This window comes from Bidens hawaiensis, unplaced genomic scaffold (assembly GCF_021521415.1).
Source record: "Bidens hawaiensis isolate Kalapana, Puna unplaced genomic scaffold, B.hawaiensis_p1.1 tig00003988_1, whole genome shotgun sequence".
Classification (NCBI taxonomy): domain Eukaryota; kingdom Viridiplantae; phylum Streptophyta; class Magnoliopsida; order Asterales; family Asteraceae; genus Bidens; species Bidens hawaiensis.
The window spans coordinates 690,314-710,274 of NW_027491233.1; the positions used below are offsets into that span (position 1 = coordinate 690,314).

The window sequence follows — 19,961 nt, forward strand, 5'->3', positions numbered from 1 at the left end:
GAAGTGGGGCTAAAACTCACATATGTCCTGCTTCTGATGACGGTTATATCCTTGCTTCGCAATGTACGACAGACTGTGTAATAAGGCACATTAATCAATTACCACTTCTAGAGTTCGTTTACTTCATTGGCCTTTCTTTCTAAGTCCTACTCATTTTAAAAGTTACCTTTCATTATTAATTCTTTACTTGGTCTTTTCTTAACCATTATATAAGTCCATATCTAACGCTTATGTACGTATACGTCATATATATATATACATACACATATCTAATACATACACATACGTTATACATGCATATACGTCATGCACACATACACATCCTATATACGTATACGGCATACATACATACATACATACATACATACCTACACGGAATGCATTCATACACGTTGTACATATGTACCCGGCATACATACACGTCCTATACTTGCACGACGTGCATACATACATATACGGCTATACATATACATATACGCATGCATATATACATATATGTTATACACATACATGGCTACATACATACATATGTGCTATATACATATACGGCTACATACATTCATATGCGCTATATACATATACGGCTACATACATACATATACGCCCATAAAGACAAGCTATGCATACATACAAATACGTCCATACATACACGGCCGTATACATACATACACGGCCGTATACATACATACACAACCACACATACACGGTCATATACATACGTATACGCCCATACATACATGGCCATACATATACGGCCATACACATACATATATGCCCATACATACACGGTCCTATACATACATAAACGCGCATACATACACAACCATATACATACATATACGACCATACGTACACGGCCATACACATACATATACACCTTATACTTATACGTCCATATTCATACATATACGCCTTATACTTATACGGTCATATACATATACGCCTTATATGTTCATACCAGCTTTCTTCTTCACGTTATTGAGGTTTTTCTTCGATTCCGGTGCCGTCAGTCGTCGTTAACCACCATGGTTGGCCGGGTATTGATCGTTACAACTTAGGTAGCTTCCGGGTGTCCAGATCTGAGCTAAGGTGGCCCTTAAGCTCGTTTTTGGTTGATTAAACACCTGAATATAGCTAGATCAAGATTCAAACGGCTCATTCGGCATTCCGGGGCTGCGGTGTCTGGTTTTAGATTGTTGGGTCAGCTGAGATAAATGATTTCTTACCTTCGGTTGGTCTTGGATCGTTGAATAGAATATTGTAGAGCATGTTCGGCTTAAGTGTGTGTTTTTTTATGGTGTAGGCTAAGGTGTAGAATGATTTAGATGGAAACGATTTAGGGTTTAATGTGTATATATACTCCTTTAAGCTCATGGACCTTAGGCCCATCTTCATCTTAAGTCTATAATTAATTCTATCTATTTAGCCTACCACCCTTATATCTTTATTATTATTATTATATTATTATTATTATTATTCTACTAATTCAATTTAATTCCTCCAACGTAAATAATATGCTAATATTATCCATAGAAATTTTTGGGGTGTTACAATAAGAGGGTAAGTAAATATGTTCAAGCTTCAAACACTACATGAAGTTTATGGTTTAGAGAGAATGCAAAACATCATCAACACGAGTTTTATGAATCAACTAAAAGACGTAGAGGATAGATCGCAAAGCGAATGCAAAAATAACACCTTCAGTTAATGATTCAAAGAACCCCTTGCTATAAAGTCCAACAATTGTTTCACTGTCTTCTAAATCATGAACGCTTAGCTCGAGGCGTTTGGCGAGTGATGAACTCAAGTTAAAAAGGGAAAGGGGGGAATGTTTCTAGTGTACAGTATACTTCGTTCCGGGGCACAAGTATAAGAAAAAACAGCTTCACATACTCCATATGGTAGCTGATGAAAATCAAGCAACAAAGGGATTTGTTGAAGATGATGAAGATAACGTTCCCTGAATCACTTTTTGAGGGGGGAAACACACCCCAACCTACGACGAAATATTTAGGGAGCGGCAATATTGTATCATATATAGCTTAAAATACATTAACGTAATTACACGTGTCAATATCTATATTATTCATTTCATATATCAAATACGCAAAGCACAAATATTGTCTCAAAAGAAAATAACATTACAATCAAAAAATTAAAAATAAAAAAATGTTCTTTATTCATCATGCAACCTAAAGTATTCAATATATTATTTAACTTCGTTCATCATCCCTAAAAGCTACATGCGTCATGTGTGAATATATATATATATATATATATATATATACATATATATAGGGGTAGGATCAAGAGAGAACTCTTCTAAATGAGAGAACTAGAGAACTCAGTTATAACCACTAATTTGAGATAATCAAGAGATAAAAACAAAGGGCTGGGAGAAAGAAACAAAAGAACGGGGTTTTAATATAAAGGGGCAAAATTGGAAAGCTTCATCTTCCTCACCCAACACTACAGAAGCATCTCAAAACCATCGCAGATCTAGGGTTTTCAAGTTCGTCCAATCGAATACGAATTCAACCACAAAGATTAATAAAACACCGTCAGGTAAGTGTTCATATTAGTCTATTTCAAGCAATATCAACAAAAATTTGGGGTATTACACGGAAATCACCTTCATCGGTCTCTGTTTTTTTTTATGTTCAATCGAAGAATTGTAACATTGATTCTGAGCAACTTGTATAGGCAGTGTCGATTAGTCACATCATAAGTTCCTATTAGGAGAATATCATGTCGATTTCAAATTATTTGTTTATTTAGTATAAATTAGGAATATTTTAAATGCTGGTAAGGCATATATTGAGCTGACTCTGCACGATTTGTATTTGTATTGTCGATTAGGCACATTATATGTGTCAATTATGAGCGATTCGTACATGTATTGTCATACAATGATAGTAGGTCGTTAATTTACATGATTACTGGAACATTACATAGATTTAATCAAAAAATGATGTATCTCACTGCATAACTTTTAATTATATTACACATATGTATTGTTGAACATAGTGACGGTACTATACTTAAGCATGCTTCTTTATACTGCATATACGTAATGCATCTAGAAGTTGGTATGAGATGTTAGATTATTGTGTACTTATAATACAAGTTTCATGTTTTTGTGTTTTTTCCTTTAATCGAAGAACAATAAAACGTAATAACTACATACTAAAGTCATGATTGACGCATATGTTGACATCAGTTCATATATTTTGATTATTAGTAGAATATTACATATATGTAGTACATAAATGATATATTTTACTGATTTTTAGTTATATCTAGTGTAATTGTATGAATTTATTTATAATACATATGTGTAAATGATCTCCTTTTAGTTATATTGCATAGATGATTGTTCAATATTTTGGTGTGTATCTAATCATTATATGCTTAATTTATTGTATCATTTAGTATGCCCTCCAACTGTTTGATGAAATGTCTAAATGAACACGTTTTGGTACTACATGTTTGAATAACTATTTTGTACAAAATTTTTATCTAAGACTTCAAGAAACTTAGTCTTATAGGGTAAAATGCTTTGAATAAGTTTGATAACGATTATAGTTGTACATTGGGGTCGTTTTGAATTGAATCATAAAAAACTTGTTCATCACTAATTTCTCGATAGCGCGTAGCAACATGACAGGGGAGATGCTAGCAACGCATCGCCAGAATCTCAGCTCACCTAATTCCTCCTAAACTGCAAGTTTTATTTTAATCCAATTCTTTGTTTCATCATTTTTAGAGGCCCGATAGATACGTTGTTCCCTCAGTAAAAAATCGTGGTGATAGAAAACATATATGCAATAATATTGCATAACATATGTGCAGTAATACTGTATAACATATGTTGAGTACTATTTTATTACATATATGCAATAATATTGGATATAATACAATATGTGAAGTACCATTGCATTATATATATGCAGTACTATTGTATTACATATATGCATTAATACTGTATAACATATGTTGTATTACATTTGTGCATTACTGTTGTTTGTTATATTGCATATATGTAGTCATTAACTACTAAATGCATATGACTATGTTGTATTACATATATGTAATACTATTATTATTAACTAGTAATAACATATATGCATTACTTGTGTGTTTAATAGGCAAATGACATCTCCACGAAATGCGGCGTATGTTGTTATGAGGCACATGAAATGTTTCAATGATAAGAATGAAGTTTTTGATTGAGTCTTCAACGATGAAGATATCGGAATGATTGAACAGATAAAGCTTGTTAGATAATTATATGGCACGAGTGTTTTTCTTTCAGATCTCGGCGTACACAAGCAAGAGGTGATAGAATATGCAATAAAAAAGAAACATGGAAGATCAAACAATGGCACTAGTTAAAAGAATGTACTTTTAGTAGTTTTATCTTGTCATGTAAGATGGAATTTGTGTATCGATTGTTAAAACATGTGAATGAATTTGAATATGGATGTTCGGGTATATATTTACATGGTGGTGTTAACTGATATATAAAATTTTTAGGCGACTGTTATGGTTAAAACTCGTATTCTTACGTGCATGAATGTATGTCATACATATATGTAATACAAACATATAACATTGAACGAGTGTTTCATATTATATAGTGCACGTATAGTGAGACCTCGACTAACTACATGAAAAGTCCTTAAATTGATGCATCACTTATCTATTAAGTGCATATACAATTGGTTATAATACATATATGAAGAACTTACATAATATACGTATATGTAGACTGTTGTTTTACATGTATTGTCTTAAATGCATAGGTGGTCTGTTGTATTACATATATACGAGTAAAAATGTAATGAACTATGTAATATCATATAAACCTACACAGAGGCTATGAGTTTGGTATGCGCATTCCCCAAGTATCAACACTCTACACATATGCGACACTTTAAAGATTCCAATTCGAATAGAGAAAAACCAACATCATGTTGAACTCGTTTTATGAATTTGTCACATTATGATGGAAGATAAACTAAGTAAAAAAAATTACACAATAAATAAAATATGAAGATATCGCATGCACAATCTTTGTTGTTACAGTTTTCAAAGACTTCCAAGTTTTATGCAACATACAGATAAACTGTAATAAGCGAATCATTGTTCTTATTATAAAAGACGCTTCTTATAACTGCATCAAGACCGATAGTAAATAACATATCCTATTTAAGTTTCAATAATAAGGGTAATGATACCACTCGGTTTCTGCAAATAGAAACATAAGATGAGATAGTTATAATATCATATAATATAAAATTTATAATTTATGAAGTAATCATACCTTTTCAATGAGATCTAAAACATCTTGGCTATCAATATATTAAATGTAGCTCAAGTTGATGACTCCCTTTTTATATTTTTCCCGCTCCACCTTAAAGACATTCTGAAATTCAAACATTACACTTACTATATTCAGTTTTTTAATAACAATTTTATTGCTAACACCAATTAAAAACTCAACAATTACCCGGTTAAAGTGTTGCTGCAGTTTCTCATTTGTGAAGTTAATGCAAAATTGCTCAAAGTTGCACGCGTATGACGTCTTTCAAATATAACAACCATTAAAACTTGTTATTAATCAAAGAGCAAATACATATATTTCTACTAACTATTGTTCTTAAATCTCTCAAAGCCGAAGATGTCAAGCACGCCGACAAGAGATTTTGAACTCTCATCTTGTCCGATTGATACATTGAATTTATTCACAAGCTTGAAAAACAATGAAAAGGATTAAAAATTAAATACCGTAAGTTTATTGAACAAGGTTTTCTCAGTGTACTAATTTGTAATGTTTTAGCTAACTTGTCTCTACTAAATGACACACTAAAAATGATAATAATTTTCATTTATATGCCCTTGCATATACTCTTGATGAAAGCTGCACATGCTCCAAATTGCTCCAAATTGTGTAAGTGAAAATATTGCATATATGTAGTAAACAAAATAAGATTTTACCTTGTTGATCAACATCATCTATTCGCAACGAAAAATTATCAGAATTGCCAAAACTTTAAGCAATTTAAACAGAGTAACTCATATGGGTAAAAAAACTCATAACAAAATGAAATAGTTGTGAAATAGACATAAAAGTAGTATTACATTTGTTAGACAACAATATACGTACTATATATAAGTATTACACGTATGAATTACATGGCTTATTTGTTGGCTTATTGTTCGCTACCAGCTAATTGCAAGAAATTATAATGCATACATGTATTATATAAAATAAGATGCTACAGTGAAATTAATAGTACTTGAAGCAACATCAACATAGGAGTGCTTAAGCATTCAAATAAAACAGAGCATGATCTGTATTTTGAGTAATAACTATTAATGTACAAACTAATGTTGATTAAATATATATAAATCATATGCAAATATATATTACATATATGTAATAGATATAACTATATTACGTATATGTATTATATAAATATAAAATGTCACCCTGTTAATCAATACCAGCAAATTACACTGGTATACCATTAAAATTGACATAATTTGAATCAATATCAACAAAGGAGCTTGGTCAGGCACAATGATTAAACAATTTAGGGGTTTTCATCAATAAGAAATAGTTAATCGCTTAATTTTTTGAGTTATATTGTCCATATTTTGCTTATAAAACTTTCAAGCAAAGCAATATCTAATCATTTAGCATTAAAACGATTGTAAATTAGTAAAACAAATATGAATCGTTAAGAGGATAACAGTCGAATCATAATTACCTTCAATTTTAATGTTAGAACGAATGAAATCGTGTTGAATCAATCTTCAATAGAAATCGAGATGTAATGGAACACAAGTATAGAATTGATCTTCAATAATTAGGGCTCCTAATAATCGACACACGAGTATAGAATCTATTTGTTGAAACCATCACATGGTTAGGGTTTTGTTGAATTGGGGAAGAACGGGAGGCAGATCTATTGTAATACAGTTTTACAATTATAACCCTTTAGTTAGGGGTTCTCTAGTTGTCTCCTTAATATGGAGTTCTCTCTTGATCCTTTCCCTATATATATATATATATATATTTGTTAACATAAGGTTGAGCAATTAATCACGGTTTTGTATATACATAATAAAAAGACAATTCCTTGCGATAAACATGAACTACTACAGCTAGCATAAAAATAATATAAAAAGGACATTTCTCGCGTCCCAAATAGGTCGAGTTACTCCGGCGGCATATGATCATACTAATGAGCATGAGGATGAGATACCAACGACCATAATACAAAAAACATAGTCATATTCACATGTATCAACTAATTGAGTAATTGCATATCTACGTAAATAGTGAAATTGTAGTAAAAACTATAATATATTTAATTTTTGAACGCATAAGGCCCCCAAAATATAAAACGGTTAAAAGGGGAATGTGAATTACTCATCTTATAGTAGGATGTGTGAAAATGAGACGGCGATATAAATTAAGTAAAATGTGGTCGAGCTCCTCGGGATACGTTGGCAAGAGTTCCTAGTTGTTTACATATAATATTAATTAATTATAATTTAATATTAACAAGGCCTATAATGAATTTGAGATTTGATTGGGTTTTAAGTACTATTTTAGTGTTATTGGTTTAATTATCATTATTATCATTATTATTATTATTATTATTATTATTATTATTATTATTTACCATCTATTATATATATATATATATATATATATATATTTATATAATGATATATAATAATGGAAATAAATAAATATAATGATTTATAATAATGGAAATTTTATTTGAACATCAAATAGTTCCTTTTGTTAAGTGAGAGTAGTAATAGATTTTATCATTGAATTTGTTTTTAGATGGAAAAAAAGGGTTTTTAAAGGATTACGGGTTTAACAATTACTAAATTAACCAAAACCAAGGTGCGGCTTATCAAATAATGCTTAGGTAATGTGTTATATATTTATATATATATATATATATATATATATATATATATATATATATATATGATCAAATACATTTTATTCTTAACATGAAAACAATGAAAAACAATTTGTTGTTAACATTATGTTTATTTTTACAGGTGTTTGTTGTTATTTTTTGTTCGTATTTGCTAATTTTTTTATTATGGGATGTTATAAGTGTTTGCTTATTTATATTTTGTTGTTAATATTAGATTTTTTTTTCTTTTACTGTTATAAGTATTTGATAATATTTGTTGTTATTATTTTGTTCTTAATTTTGATTCTTTTGTTGTAGTTTTTAGGTTTTTTTCTTTGTTATTATAAATCATTGTTTATGTAGATTGGTATTGTGGTTGGTATTGTTAAACCATTTTTTTATAAATTAGCATTATTTCCTACGTTCTCATTTTTTTTGTTACTAATATATACATATATATATATAACAATTGATTAAAAAATGAATTTAAAAAAATAAACACAACAATCAGACCTGGGGGACTCGACCCGCGCCCCAGACCGGTTCACTGATTTAAGGGAACATGCGCCGGCCAACATGCAGCCTTTGAACTTAGTTATATTATGAAACTAGTTCAACAAATACAGAAAGACTTGTTCTTTCCCATTTTAAATATAAACCCTAGATTTTTAAAATGGGTTATTTACTTATTGTAGGTTAAAATTGATTTGGGGTTATTGTTATTGGGGCAAAAACGACTTGATTGCATGTTTCAATTACCTGGAATGATAACGAGATGATGGAGAACGAAAAAACAAGAAAGCCCGGCTCTGTCTTGATCTCAAAACGGGTCTAGATGGCTTTCCAAACTGAAATTGACTTAGGTTTTGGGTTCGATAGTGCAGAGATGGTGTGGGCGAGTTTAATTAAATTTTACTCGAGTATTTATAGTGTATTAAGAATGAATTAGGCCACGGGTTACATGTTCATCATTAGCTGTCAATTCTTTATCATTTACTATGATTAGAGTGTCAGTGGACGCGTATTTTGGTTAACAACTGATTTAGCAATATCAATTTCGTGATTATTCCAAAATTGAGGAAAAAGCAGGGGGTGTAGCCAACGGTGATGATGGTGGGAAGATGAAGGGAAAATAAATTTTTGGTTAAATTGCAAATTGCTCCTTGAACTTAGGGGTTGGGTGCATAAATGGATAAAAGGTTTGTTAGGGTTGATTTGCACTATCTTCGTAGTTAATAACAATTTAAATTAAAGGTAAATAAAAGTAAATAACTAAATAAATATGCTAAACAAATACGGGACTTTATTGATAAATTACCCGAATATGAACCGGGCCGAGTAATGATTGCAAATACAAGGAAAGTGAAAAAAAAACGAAATGTTACAAAAAGCGAGGGGGAGAGGTGTATTGTTACGTGTCCATTTTAGTTTAATTTGGTTTTGAGTATTGTGCATTTTATAGGGATGTTATAGTTTGCTTTTCAATTGTTTGGGGTCTAGTTCATAACTTCATTTCTATTTAATGAATTTGGTTTGAGTAATTTGCATTTTATAGGGATATTATAGTTTGCTTTTCAATTGTTTGGGGTCCACTTTGTAACTTTATTTGTATTCAAAGAATATCAGGTAACCGCGAGATCAGAATTTGTGTCAAAATTATCTTTAACTGCAAGCTTCTTTTTCTCTTATTTAGTTTAAACCCTATCAGCATATCATGTCTATATACTAGACAAGTTTGATGTATTTTAATTTTTAAACTCTTGGAAGGAGAGAGAACTAATAGTTATCATTCTTAGAACTTGTTAATTTAATATTTATCTTTTATATTTTTCTAAACATTTGATATTTATAATTACTTTTTACTTTAATTATTTTAATGAATAATGACTATTATACAACGACTGTAATAGTGTTTAACGGGTTTATTGTTTTCTTGTATACTGATTATTTATTGAATATTGTATTTTCAAGAACTACTCGTTTAATACATGGGCCTCAAACTAGTTGGTTATAAATCTGCAAATAGACGCTCGTGTTTACAAGATGTGCCATCTCACAGACGTAAAAAGAGTATCAAGTTTCCAAACCATCTTATAACAATAGTAATTAATTTTGAATGGTGATTAGGGTACCATTTGCAATAATACTTTAATTCATGAACGCCCGGTTGATATGGAATTATGTTAGTGTATATGTAAAACACATAACCTGTGTTTTCCATGAACTTGCTAAAAATTACTTAAATTTTAATCATGATAAAATAAATATCAGAACTAAAAAAAAAGAACCAGTTTTATAAACAACCATCTCAAAGTGTCCAGTGTCGATCCTATAGGTTTTTTCACTTTGGTTTAAACTTCCCGTGGGCTTGACTGTCGTGACCAGACTCCTTAAAGATGTTAATCACATTTTCAGTCTTAATTTCTAAAGATTAATACGTATTTTTTTTTGTGAAGTATATATATATCTTTTTTTTATCATGAAAGTTATTTCATATATATATATATATATAGATAAGAAGGAAGGGTTTAATTGAAAGAGTACAAAAAAATATTTGCTATTTGTTTTTTTCGATATATATTATTTATTTTTACCATTTCGCCTATAAATCCATTACTTATCGGCCTCACAGGTATCTGCTTGGTTCACCATCTTCCTGGGTTTGCGTTTGCGAAAAGGAATTAGGGTTTTCAAATCCCCCACGTTCCTACGATGAGTGAATCGAATTTTGAACTGTTCGATCCTAGAACACTGGTCATAGATTCTCCTGAAGATGGCTGCGACCACGGCGACTTTGGTTTTGCCTTCAACAATAGCAATTTTTCCGATCGTGTTCTTCGCGTCTATATTTTTTCTGAGCCGATCGAGTCTACATCATCCCCATCAGGTATAGCTTTTTTATTTCCTTTGAATGATTTCCTAATGCTCAGTATTTTTAAGCGTGGATAAAGTTTTCAAGTTGGGTCGGTCATTTCACATAATAAAAATATCGTTAACATTCCATAAAATACAAACTAATTAGATATAAAATAAAATTGCATATTATAACAATTGTTTTCTATGGATGTTTATGTTTTGAGAACGATCAATAGCATATTCATCGCAGCTTTCACACATAACTCATGTTCAACTTTCCACAATTATCATGAGAATAACATTAATTACCACATTAATTCATTTCATCATGTATCAGCTTGAGTACCTTATTAATCGAAGGAATGTTGGTTTTATATAATCTCAAGTATGTCTTATGTTGATTCTCACCGATCACACTTACATATTAGGAAAATACTAAATTGCATTTTTAAATCTTGAATTATACTTGCTTCGCCAAAAATGATTGGTGGCCAACTACACAACGCATTTAGCCATTTAGGCCCTAAGCTAAAATTATAAGACCAGAAACATGACTTATGCGGAAAACTAGTGGAGTGCCCCAGCCCCTTGTATTCACAAAAGAAAATAAGACAAAAAGAAAACCTTTTACTATTATTTATAGAAGAAAATGAAAAAAAAAAACAGCCGACGTCATCGAACATGAAAAATCCTGGATTTAGAGTGAGCGGGTTAACCATTGCGCAACACTTGATAAGTAATTGTTCTATGGGTCAGGCTAAACGTACCCCCTGGTTGCTTGTCATACCCCCTTTCTGGAAAACCAACTTTCATATTACCCTTTTAAATCATATAATTACCAAATTAGCACGAAAATAAGGATTTCATATTTTTTTTACAAGTTACGTTTTTTTATGATGTCGAGTTTAGGGTTCGGGTTTAGGTTTAAGTTTAGGGTTTAGGGTTCGGGTTTTGGGTTTCGGGTTTAGGTTTCGGGATTAGGGTTTCGGGTTTAGGGTTTAAGGTTCGGGTTTAGGGTTCGGGTTTAGGGTTTTAGGTTTTTGAGTTTCGGGTTTCTTTTGTGAAAGATAAAAATGTAAAATAAGGATATTATAAATATATATACTATTAAAATTAAAAAAAAATATTATAAATATTTACAATATTAATACTAAAAAAATAAATTAATAGTAATACTTGGTAGTTTTTAATTTGATATATGTAGTGGAGATTATTAAGTGAAAAAAATGTTGTAGGGACTAATATGTACATAAAATAATGTTAAGAGGTAATAGTAATTTATTTAATAAGTTAATAGGGTATATATTTAATAAAATGGTGTAAGTGAGGTACCCTTGTCTATTCCCTTAATTATTTGTTGGGTTCAACCTAAAAATACCATACTATACTCTATAAAATCGCAAAAGTCAACGGGCTCACTTGAACCCGTTCCTTATCACTGGCCTCCACCCTGAGTGTAAGTTCAAATATTGGTTCTACCTTATCCTATTATAATAATTTGAAGGGTCAAGTTATTCTATAAATTGGAATATAAAGAAGAAGGACTTTTACCCACACAAAAAAAATCCTTCAAAAAATATTTTAAAAAATAAATAAATAAATTATAACTCAAAATTTAATAAAAAAACAAAAAAAAGTAAAAAACAAAATTGTTTCCACCGTTTTTATCGTTCTCATAAAAAACACAATGGTAAGTTAAAAAAGTCGTTGTGTCTTTTTTTATTATTGTGTTTTGTGTTTAATTTCGTCATTGATTGTGTCTTTTTTCCTTAACATTGTATATTTTTTTCTTCTTATTGTGTTATATTACTCAACATTGTAATATATTTTGTTCGACATTGTGTTATATTTTGCGATATAGTATGTCTTTTTTGTTATAATTGTGTTTTTTGTTCATTTTCGTCATTGTGTTTTTGATCTTAGCATTGTGTCTTTTCGTCAATTTTTATTTTTTGTATTTTTTGTTATTTTTTTAACGGGAATGATGGCAGAAACATTTTGGTTTTTTAATTTTTTTTCGGTTTTATTTATATATTGAGTTTTGATTTTTTAATTATTTTTTTGAATTTTATATTTAAGGGGTTTTTGTTTGTCTTCTCATCCTTCTTATTTTTGTTCTCCTTTATATTTTAACTTAACGCTAATTTGAATTGGAATTTGGATTACTCAGCAACAACAAGAGTTAAAACCTTACACATTAGCTCGCCAATACTAGCGGCAGGAAGTCCGTTTTTCTATAAGGTGATTTGATGTTCAAACTAACTCTAAATTAGTGATTTTGTTATCATATTAACTTTCTCCTTGTTTCTTCATGGAGTTGTTTTCAAACGGGATGAGAGAGTCACATCAATGTCATGCAACCTTGCAAATCAATTCAACAGGTTTGTGGTAATTTCTTATCTTTGTTCTTACGTTTGTTTGTGTGTAATTTTTTAATTAATATATCATTTTCAGAGGAAGTTTTGGTTGTGTAATTTTTATTTGATATATCATTTTCAGAGGAAGCTGGTCTTATGAAGCTATTGAAGTTCATATATACCAATAATTTGGAAGTTTCAACTGCTTGTGATGTGCTTGATGTACTAAAAATTGCTGATAAATTTGATGTTGGTTCATGCATGAGATATTGTAGCCGTTTATTAAGGAATCTACCGATGACACCTGAATCTGTACTAGTTTATCTTGATCTTCCTTCAACTGTTTTAATGGCTAAAGCATTTCAACCACTAACTGTTGCCGTCAAGCAGTTCTATGCTGTCCATTTCAAAGACATAACCAAGTATACCTTCCTCAAAACAAAATCCAAAATGTTTAATTTCTAGTGAATAATTTTAAAGTTTTGTAAATAATGGCAGGTTTCAAGATGAGATTCTTAACTTGTCACTTACTGGTGTGGAGGCGATTATAGCTAGTGATGATCTCCGGCTGATCTCGGAAAATTCAGTCTATTGTTTTGTCATCAATTGGGCTCGGACCCAGTACCCTAAAATAGAGGACCGCCGTCAAATCATCGCTAGCCGCCTTGCAAAGTTTATTCGTTACCCTTACATGACACATGCAATGCTTACGCATCTCCTCACTTGTGAGGAGTTTGACCCTGAATTTGCCCAAAAGGTAGTAACTGAAGCAGTTTCTTTTAAAGCCGAGACCCCACATAATACATATATTAGGGATGAAAACTCTAAGCTTAACCGTAGATTCGTGCAACGGGCCTACATGATTCGGCCCATTAAGATGGTTGAATTCCAACAACCACGTCCACATTGTGTAGTGTACTTAGAATTAAAACGTGATCTATGTGCTAGTTTGTTTACATCAGGCAGTGTTTTTTCTCAATCATTTTACTTGGGTGGTCAACGTTTTTTCTTTTTGGCGCAAAGTTACAAGGATCATTTCGGGCTTTTTTTAGTTATGGTAAAGGAGGCAGGTGGTTCAGCTTTTGACTATGAGTTTGCTGTAAGGTCCTCAAAGCCCGCTCGAGAGTTTGTTAGCATACTCAAAAGGAGTTATACATTTACGGGTGGAAAGGAGGTTGTGGTCATGTTTTTGTTTGCAATTCCGTGGACTGATGTTACTGGGGAAGATAGTGTTTATTTCATTGATGATGTTTATCATGTTAGGGGGCAGGTTACTGACATGCGTTGAGAAACTAACAACAAACATCTTTGATTGAACATTAGTTGGTATGCATAATTATTTATAAGAGAATAAATCTTGGTGAATTTTTATAGTATTTTGAAAATTTATCATTGTTTTATGTTAGTTAAATATATATGGTTATATGTTATTAAATGTTATTTAGTGCATAATTACTTATGTTAAAATCTTCAAAATTATCTTAAACATCATTCTACCCAAACTTTTTTATAAAGTTCAGCATAATATATTCTTTCGACAGAGGAGATATTGAAAAGGATAAGAACAAAGTGTCATTTTCGTCCTTATGGTTTGACAAATAATGTAAACTTAGTCCAAAAAGTTTATTTTTTTAGTATCTCCACGTTTCTCATTACTTGTCAATTACATCCAAACCACAAACCCCGTTAAATGTTATCGTTAAGTAAGGGGTAGACATATCTTTTCACTATTTCTTTATTATAATACTTATTTCAGTGAACTGCGATTTTCGTCCTTGTGGTTTTTAAAATCTGCGGTTTTAGTCCAATAGTTTTAAGTTTGCAATTTTCTTTCATATGGTTTCATTTCACTAGCAATTAAACTCGAATTCCTTAATCTCCTTAAGTTTGGTTGTTAAACCCATCAGTGTGCCCTTCACGTGAGGGGTAGTATATGCAATCTATTAATTCTCCTCCTCCATCGGTTTCAAGAAGAGAATATATTGAACTAGACCGTGAGGGCACGAATGATCGTTTGATGAAATACTACTTCATTGACCCGTCGCGATACAAGAACCCGAAGAATTTTAGACGTCGCTTCCAGACGTCTAAACGTTAATGTTTATGCATTATCCAAGATTGCGAGTATGATTACTTTAAGCAAAAACGAGACGCACAAAGGCTATTAGGATTCACCGGTATCCAAAAGTGTAGATCAGCGTTACGCGTGCTCGCCTACAAAACCACAACTGACATCAACAACGAGTACTTAAAACAGAGGGAAAGACACGAGACACTTTAGAGTATTTTTGCCAAGTTATTTATTAAACTTTTAAATAACTTATATTGTGTTTATTTTAGTACTGTTTATTTGATAATTTTATTATAGTCATAATACGACTATATGGTACACGTTGTCTTCGAAGACCCACTTGGCACGACCTACAACAGATTTACTCAGTGCATGAAAGTAAACATGGTTTACCCGGCATGATCGGGAGTATAGATTGTATGCATTGGAAGTGGGCTAACTGTCCAATTGCATGACGAGGTCAATATACACTTGGTGACCAAAAAGTACTAATGATGAGTCTTCAAGCGTTTGCTTCGTACGACCTTTTGGGTTTGGCCGACCTACTTTGGCAACCCTGGTGCCAACAACGACATAAACGTTTTGGAGGCGTCGCCCGTGGTAGAGGGTAACATCTCCGCTACCGCACCAGTCGCATTATTTTGGGCTAACAACAACTACTACCCATACAGATACTATTTCGGAGATGGGATATATCCGGAATATTCTGTTATTATCATGACGCTTATAGACCCGATGGATGAAAAGAGAAACTATTTTAAGAAAGTAAAAGAGTCTTCGCGAAAGGACACCGAGAGGTATTATGAGGTTCTTCGTCAATGTTGGCATTACGTGAAAAATCCGTGTCGTGCATGGACATTGGAAAAAATGGCAGATGCTATGTATATGTGTAACATATTATATAGCATTCTTATAGAAGACGACGGGAGAGCAATATGTCAGCATTATATATTGGGGAATGTCCAACAACAACCTCAAGCAACTATGGAGGAGAGGTTGCAAAATGCGTATCAAATCTGTTCAAGGGAGATACAAAATGCGCTTACGACAGATTTAGTCCATAATGCATTCAAGTGAAATCGTATCAAGCGGGGATGACGAAGGAGACGTGGAAAGTGAAGACGAGCTTGCCGGAGACGAGGACGACGAAGTTGATGAAAACGAGGACGGGGAGAAGATGAGGATTGAACAACAATGGTGATTATGTAAATGAAATAAAGATGAACACGAGGATTTGATACGAGGAAAAGCCCTTAATTGGATGATGATCGCCGGCACAAAAACCTCGGGTGATGACAAATCTTCTATCACCACTATATTAATCAAAGTATGGTGTTTAAACGGTGAAAGCTTTGATCAATAATTACAAGAATTTCTAAGTGATTGTATATTTCTAATATCGTAGTGCAGAGTATATAAGAAACATGTGTGTGACCTAGCTGATCATAGCTTCAATATATACAAAAAAGTAAAATAACAAGAATTCCTATAATCTCGCCACTACTCCACTAGAGTCGTTGCATGCACTTGACCACGTTGCTAACTCTTTTGGACTGCGAAATAGTAGGATAGACCATGTCATCAACCGTTATACATGCTAATACATCGATATACAAAGAGAACAATCATTAGTCAATAAAAAGTACTGAGGATCCTTGATCCTAACATTATCTGAACATGTGTTAAGGATAACTGATCCATAAACTATGCCAAGATAACGTATCCACAACGTAAGTAAAATCTCCGTGCCCTAACAATTGCCCCCAAAATGTCAGTTGTGATAAGATCACAACTGTCACTTTGCTTTTTAATTCAAATTTCCTGCAAAAACATGTGATATTTGACAAGTTAGATATAATGATAATATATCTATAAAGTATATTAGGAACCCCCATCCCGCCCGCCTATATATGTGACAACTCTTATCACTCTATTTTCACAACTCAGTGGTAAAAATCAGGTATCCTCTTTACTCTTCCTCTTCTAAAGATTATTGAATATGTCTACAGTTTCTGTCTCTTCCTCCGAGAAATCGGACTCCGATGATTTGCGCTCACAAAATTTTCTTACCCTTCCGTCTTCCGAGATCTGCAAATTCACCGATCCAGAAGTTGACGATTTGATTCCCCACTTTCCTTCTCGTACAATATTTCGTCCTTTCGACTCCTCAAAAACGAGAGATTGATGTTCTAAAATTTGGGTCTGTTTTCCAGCGTATCCATTTCTTATTGGATATTCCTGTCCGTTCCCGGAGTTTACTGGGAGCATTTTTATGTTGACCGGCATTAGCTATGTTCAGGCCATGCCGATGCTATGGCGAGCATTGTTCAATGTGGAAAGGATTATCAAAAAAGAAGATATTCAGTTTGGCCTTTCAGAACTTGCATACCTGTATACCTTGGTAACCCACATATCCACTCGATTCGGTTTGAAATCCAAACCTCATCTGCCAGTCCCATATATAAGACCACCTAAAATGGTTACTTCTGGATAAATCAATTCTTCTTTGCCAAAAGAGATTCCATTCCTGGTGGGGATGAATTGTCACACCCCAACCTAGGGTGGAAATGTCGGGGCGTGTGCTGATTGCTCAAAGCTCTCAAGGTACTATCATGCAATAATTAAAATTATAATATCTATTATTTCAAATTAAATAATCTAACAAATATCAAATACCAAAGTGCATAATCTATAAATAAAATAAGTAAAGACAAAATATAATTCAAGTTCTTTTTCTTCTCTATAGCATGCAATCCTGAGTTTCTTCAAACAAACTTGGTAGTCATATCACACGATGACCTGTATGTGCGTTAAAAATATAATAATATGTCAACACTAGGTTGAGTGAGTAAAACACCAGATTTTGTGAATATATAATAATAAATAAAAGAGTGACGTAGATGTCGTGCTCTAATAAAAAACAAGTATTTATAAGACTTAAATACCTATAACTAGTATGGGTAAGTAAGGTCGTCCCCACAAGGAATCAGTGGAAAGTGCAAGTAAAGTTCATAATTACTAATTAATTAACTATTGTGGACAGACAAGGTCAAGCGGTTTAGAAATTTTTATTTAAGAAAACACACGATTATAACTTAAAGGTTGTAAACAATTGTGGGAAAACGATTCACTTCAGGTTCAGGTAATGTGATGACCGACTAATCATAGATTCATTGGAATTAATTGCGCAGTAATTAATAAACCTAACAATTGGGGTTGTGATGACAAACGATACCTGTCACACCCCGACTAGGTCAATGCGGAAGCGTAATACGGAAATGTAACAAATAACTCTGGTATCAACCACAATGTTTATAAAGAAATTCAACAAACTAATTTACATCATATTACATTGGTTGGTACTAAGTTAACAAACTAAATGAAAAACACATAACCAGTTCTCGGTTTCTTATTCATTAGTATGTACTTATATTTATTCACAACGATTCAACTTCAGTTCTTAACACCGAGTATGTAGCAATCATTCCAACTTTGGCTCACCTGAAAAGCATGTTAAAACGGGTCAACTACGTCTAGTTGGTGAGTTTCAAGGTTCACGAGTACGAACGAAAATCAGTATACGAGTTCATAAAGTTCACAGTATGTATGTATGTATGTATGTATGTATGTATGTATGTATGTATGTGTATGATGTTTTTATACAAAGCCACAAGTGAAACCGAAACGAGCTAAAACACATGGCCACCCTTGCCCATGTACTCCAGTTGGCATTTAACAGCCAATTTGCCCTATGTACTATGTCTAACACCACATAGCAGAATGTAATAAGTTTAAAATGACAATGTGCAACTGGGTTAACATGTTCCGGCATACCTTTCCGGCCCTGTCAGTTGGGTTTGTTAATCTGATAGTACTATCCACACGTCACCGGCACGAAGTTAATCACTTGTGTTTGTGGGGACTTTCAAGTGTTAGTACTTAGATAACTCACATCATCACAAGTTTTCAAGTATATACGTATATGTAAACACGCTTTTCACCCCAAAAGTTCGTAAAACAGTTTAGAAATTGGGGTCATGAAACTCACCTTAGAGTAGTCTTGATCGGTTACAAGAGTAGTATGTATATTGTCTCGACTATAGCTCGTATCCTATAATCGGTATAGTACGGTTAACACTAGTACAGTGTTTAAACTAAATCGGGCTGTATAACTAGTCTGGGTATAGCTGTTAGGCCCAGAACATGACCATAGTCTTAGATTGTGACGTTGTACACTATGTAATGTTCAAAACCAGATTTGGCTCAGTTTCACCGTTTTCCGAGCCTAACCAAGTTGATCGTTTACGCATTTCGGAAATAGGTAAGATAACACAAACTTAAGTAAACATACTGAATGATAAAATGATTCGAGTTATGAAAGAAGAAATCTCAGTATCTGGATTGATCGCAGGGTTCGTTTCCGTTTTCATACGGGTTTGATTGTACAAATTGCGTATAATACATCCGAATTGTCCGGAAATCTCGTAAAAAGTTCGTTTTTATCAAATTCATCCAAAACTATGATATTTGACCACTTTTGTTATTTTGACATACAAGTCAGTTCGTTAAACACAAAACTGCCGGTTTCGTTAAAACAAATATAATTTAAATCTTTGATTAATCATAACTAATTATGCACTTATATATAAATTATGAAAATTTTTGTAAAAATAAATTAAAATATGGATAATTTTACAAAAATATTTTCTAAAATTTTATGATTAA

At 32.3% G+C, this 19,961-nt stretch overlaps 1 protein-coding gene across 4 annotated transcripts; it reads left to right on the forward strand.

The window, feature by feature from the left end:
• Positions 1-10,522: 10,522 nt before the first annotated feature.
• On the forward strand, positions 10,523-14,584 carry LOC143624863 (BTB/POZ domain-containing protein POB1-like). Of its 4 annotated transcripts, none has more exons than XM_077095365.1 (4): positions 10,523-10,839; positions 13,126-13,189; positions 13,308-13,587; positions 13,664-14,584. In XM_077095365.1, exons 1-4 carry the CDS (start codon positions 10,726-10,728, stop codon positions 14,451-14,453), a joined length of 1,248 nt encoding a protein of 415 aa, XP_076951480.1. In that variant the 5' UTR covers positions 10,523-10,725; the 3' UTR covers positions 14,454-14,584. The 4 variants fall into 4 exon arrangements, with proteins under 4 accessions (XP_076951480.1, XP_076951482.1, XP_076951483.1 ...); XM_077095367.1 differs by having other exon boundaries at positions 10,709-10,839; positions 13,126-13,196; XM_077095368.1 differs by lacking the exon at positions 10,523-10,839 and adding an exon at positions 13,011-13,049 and having other exon boundaries at positions 13,126-13,196.
• The last annotated feature ends 5,377 nt before the right edge of the window (positions 14,585-19,961 follow it).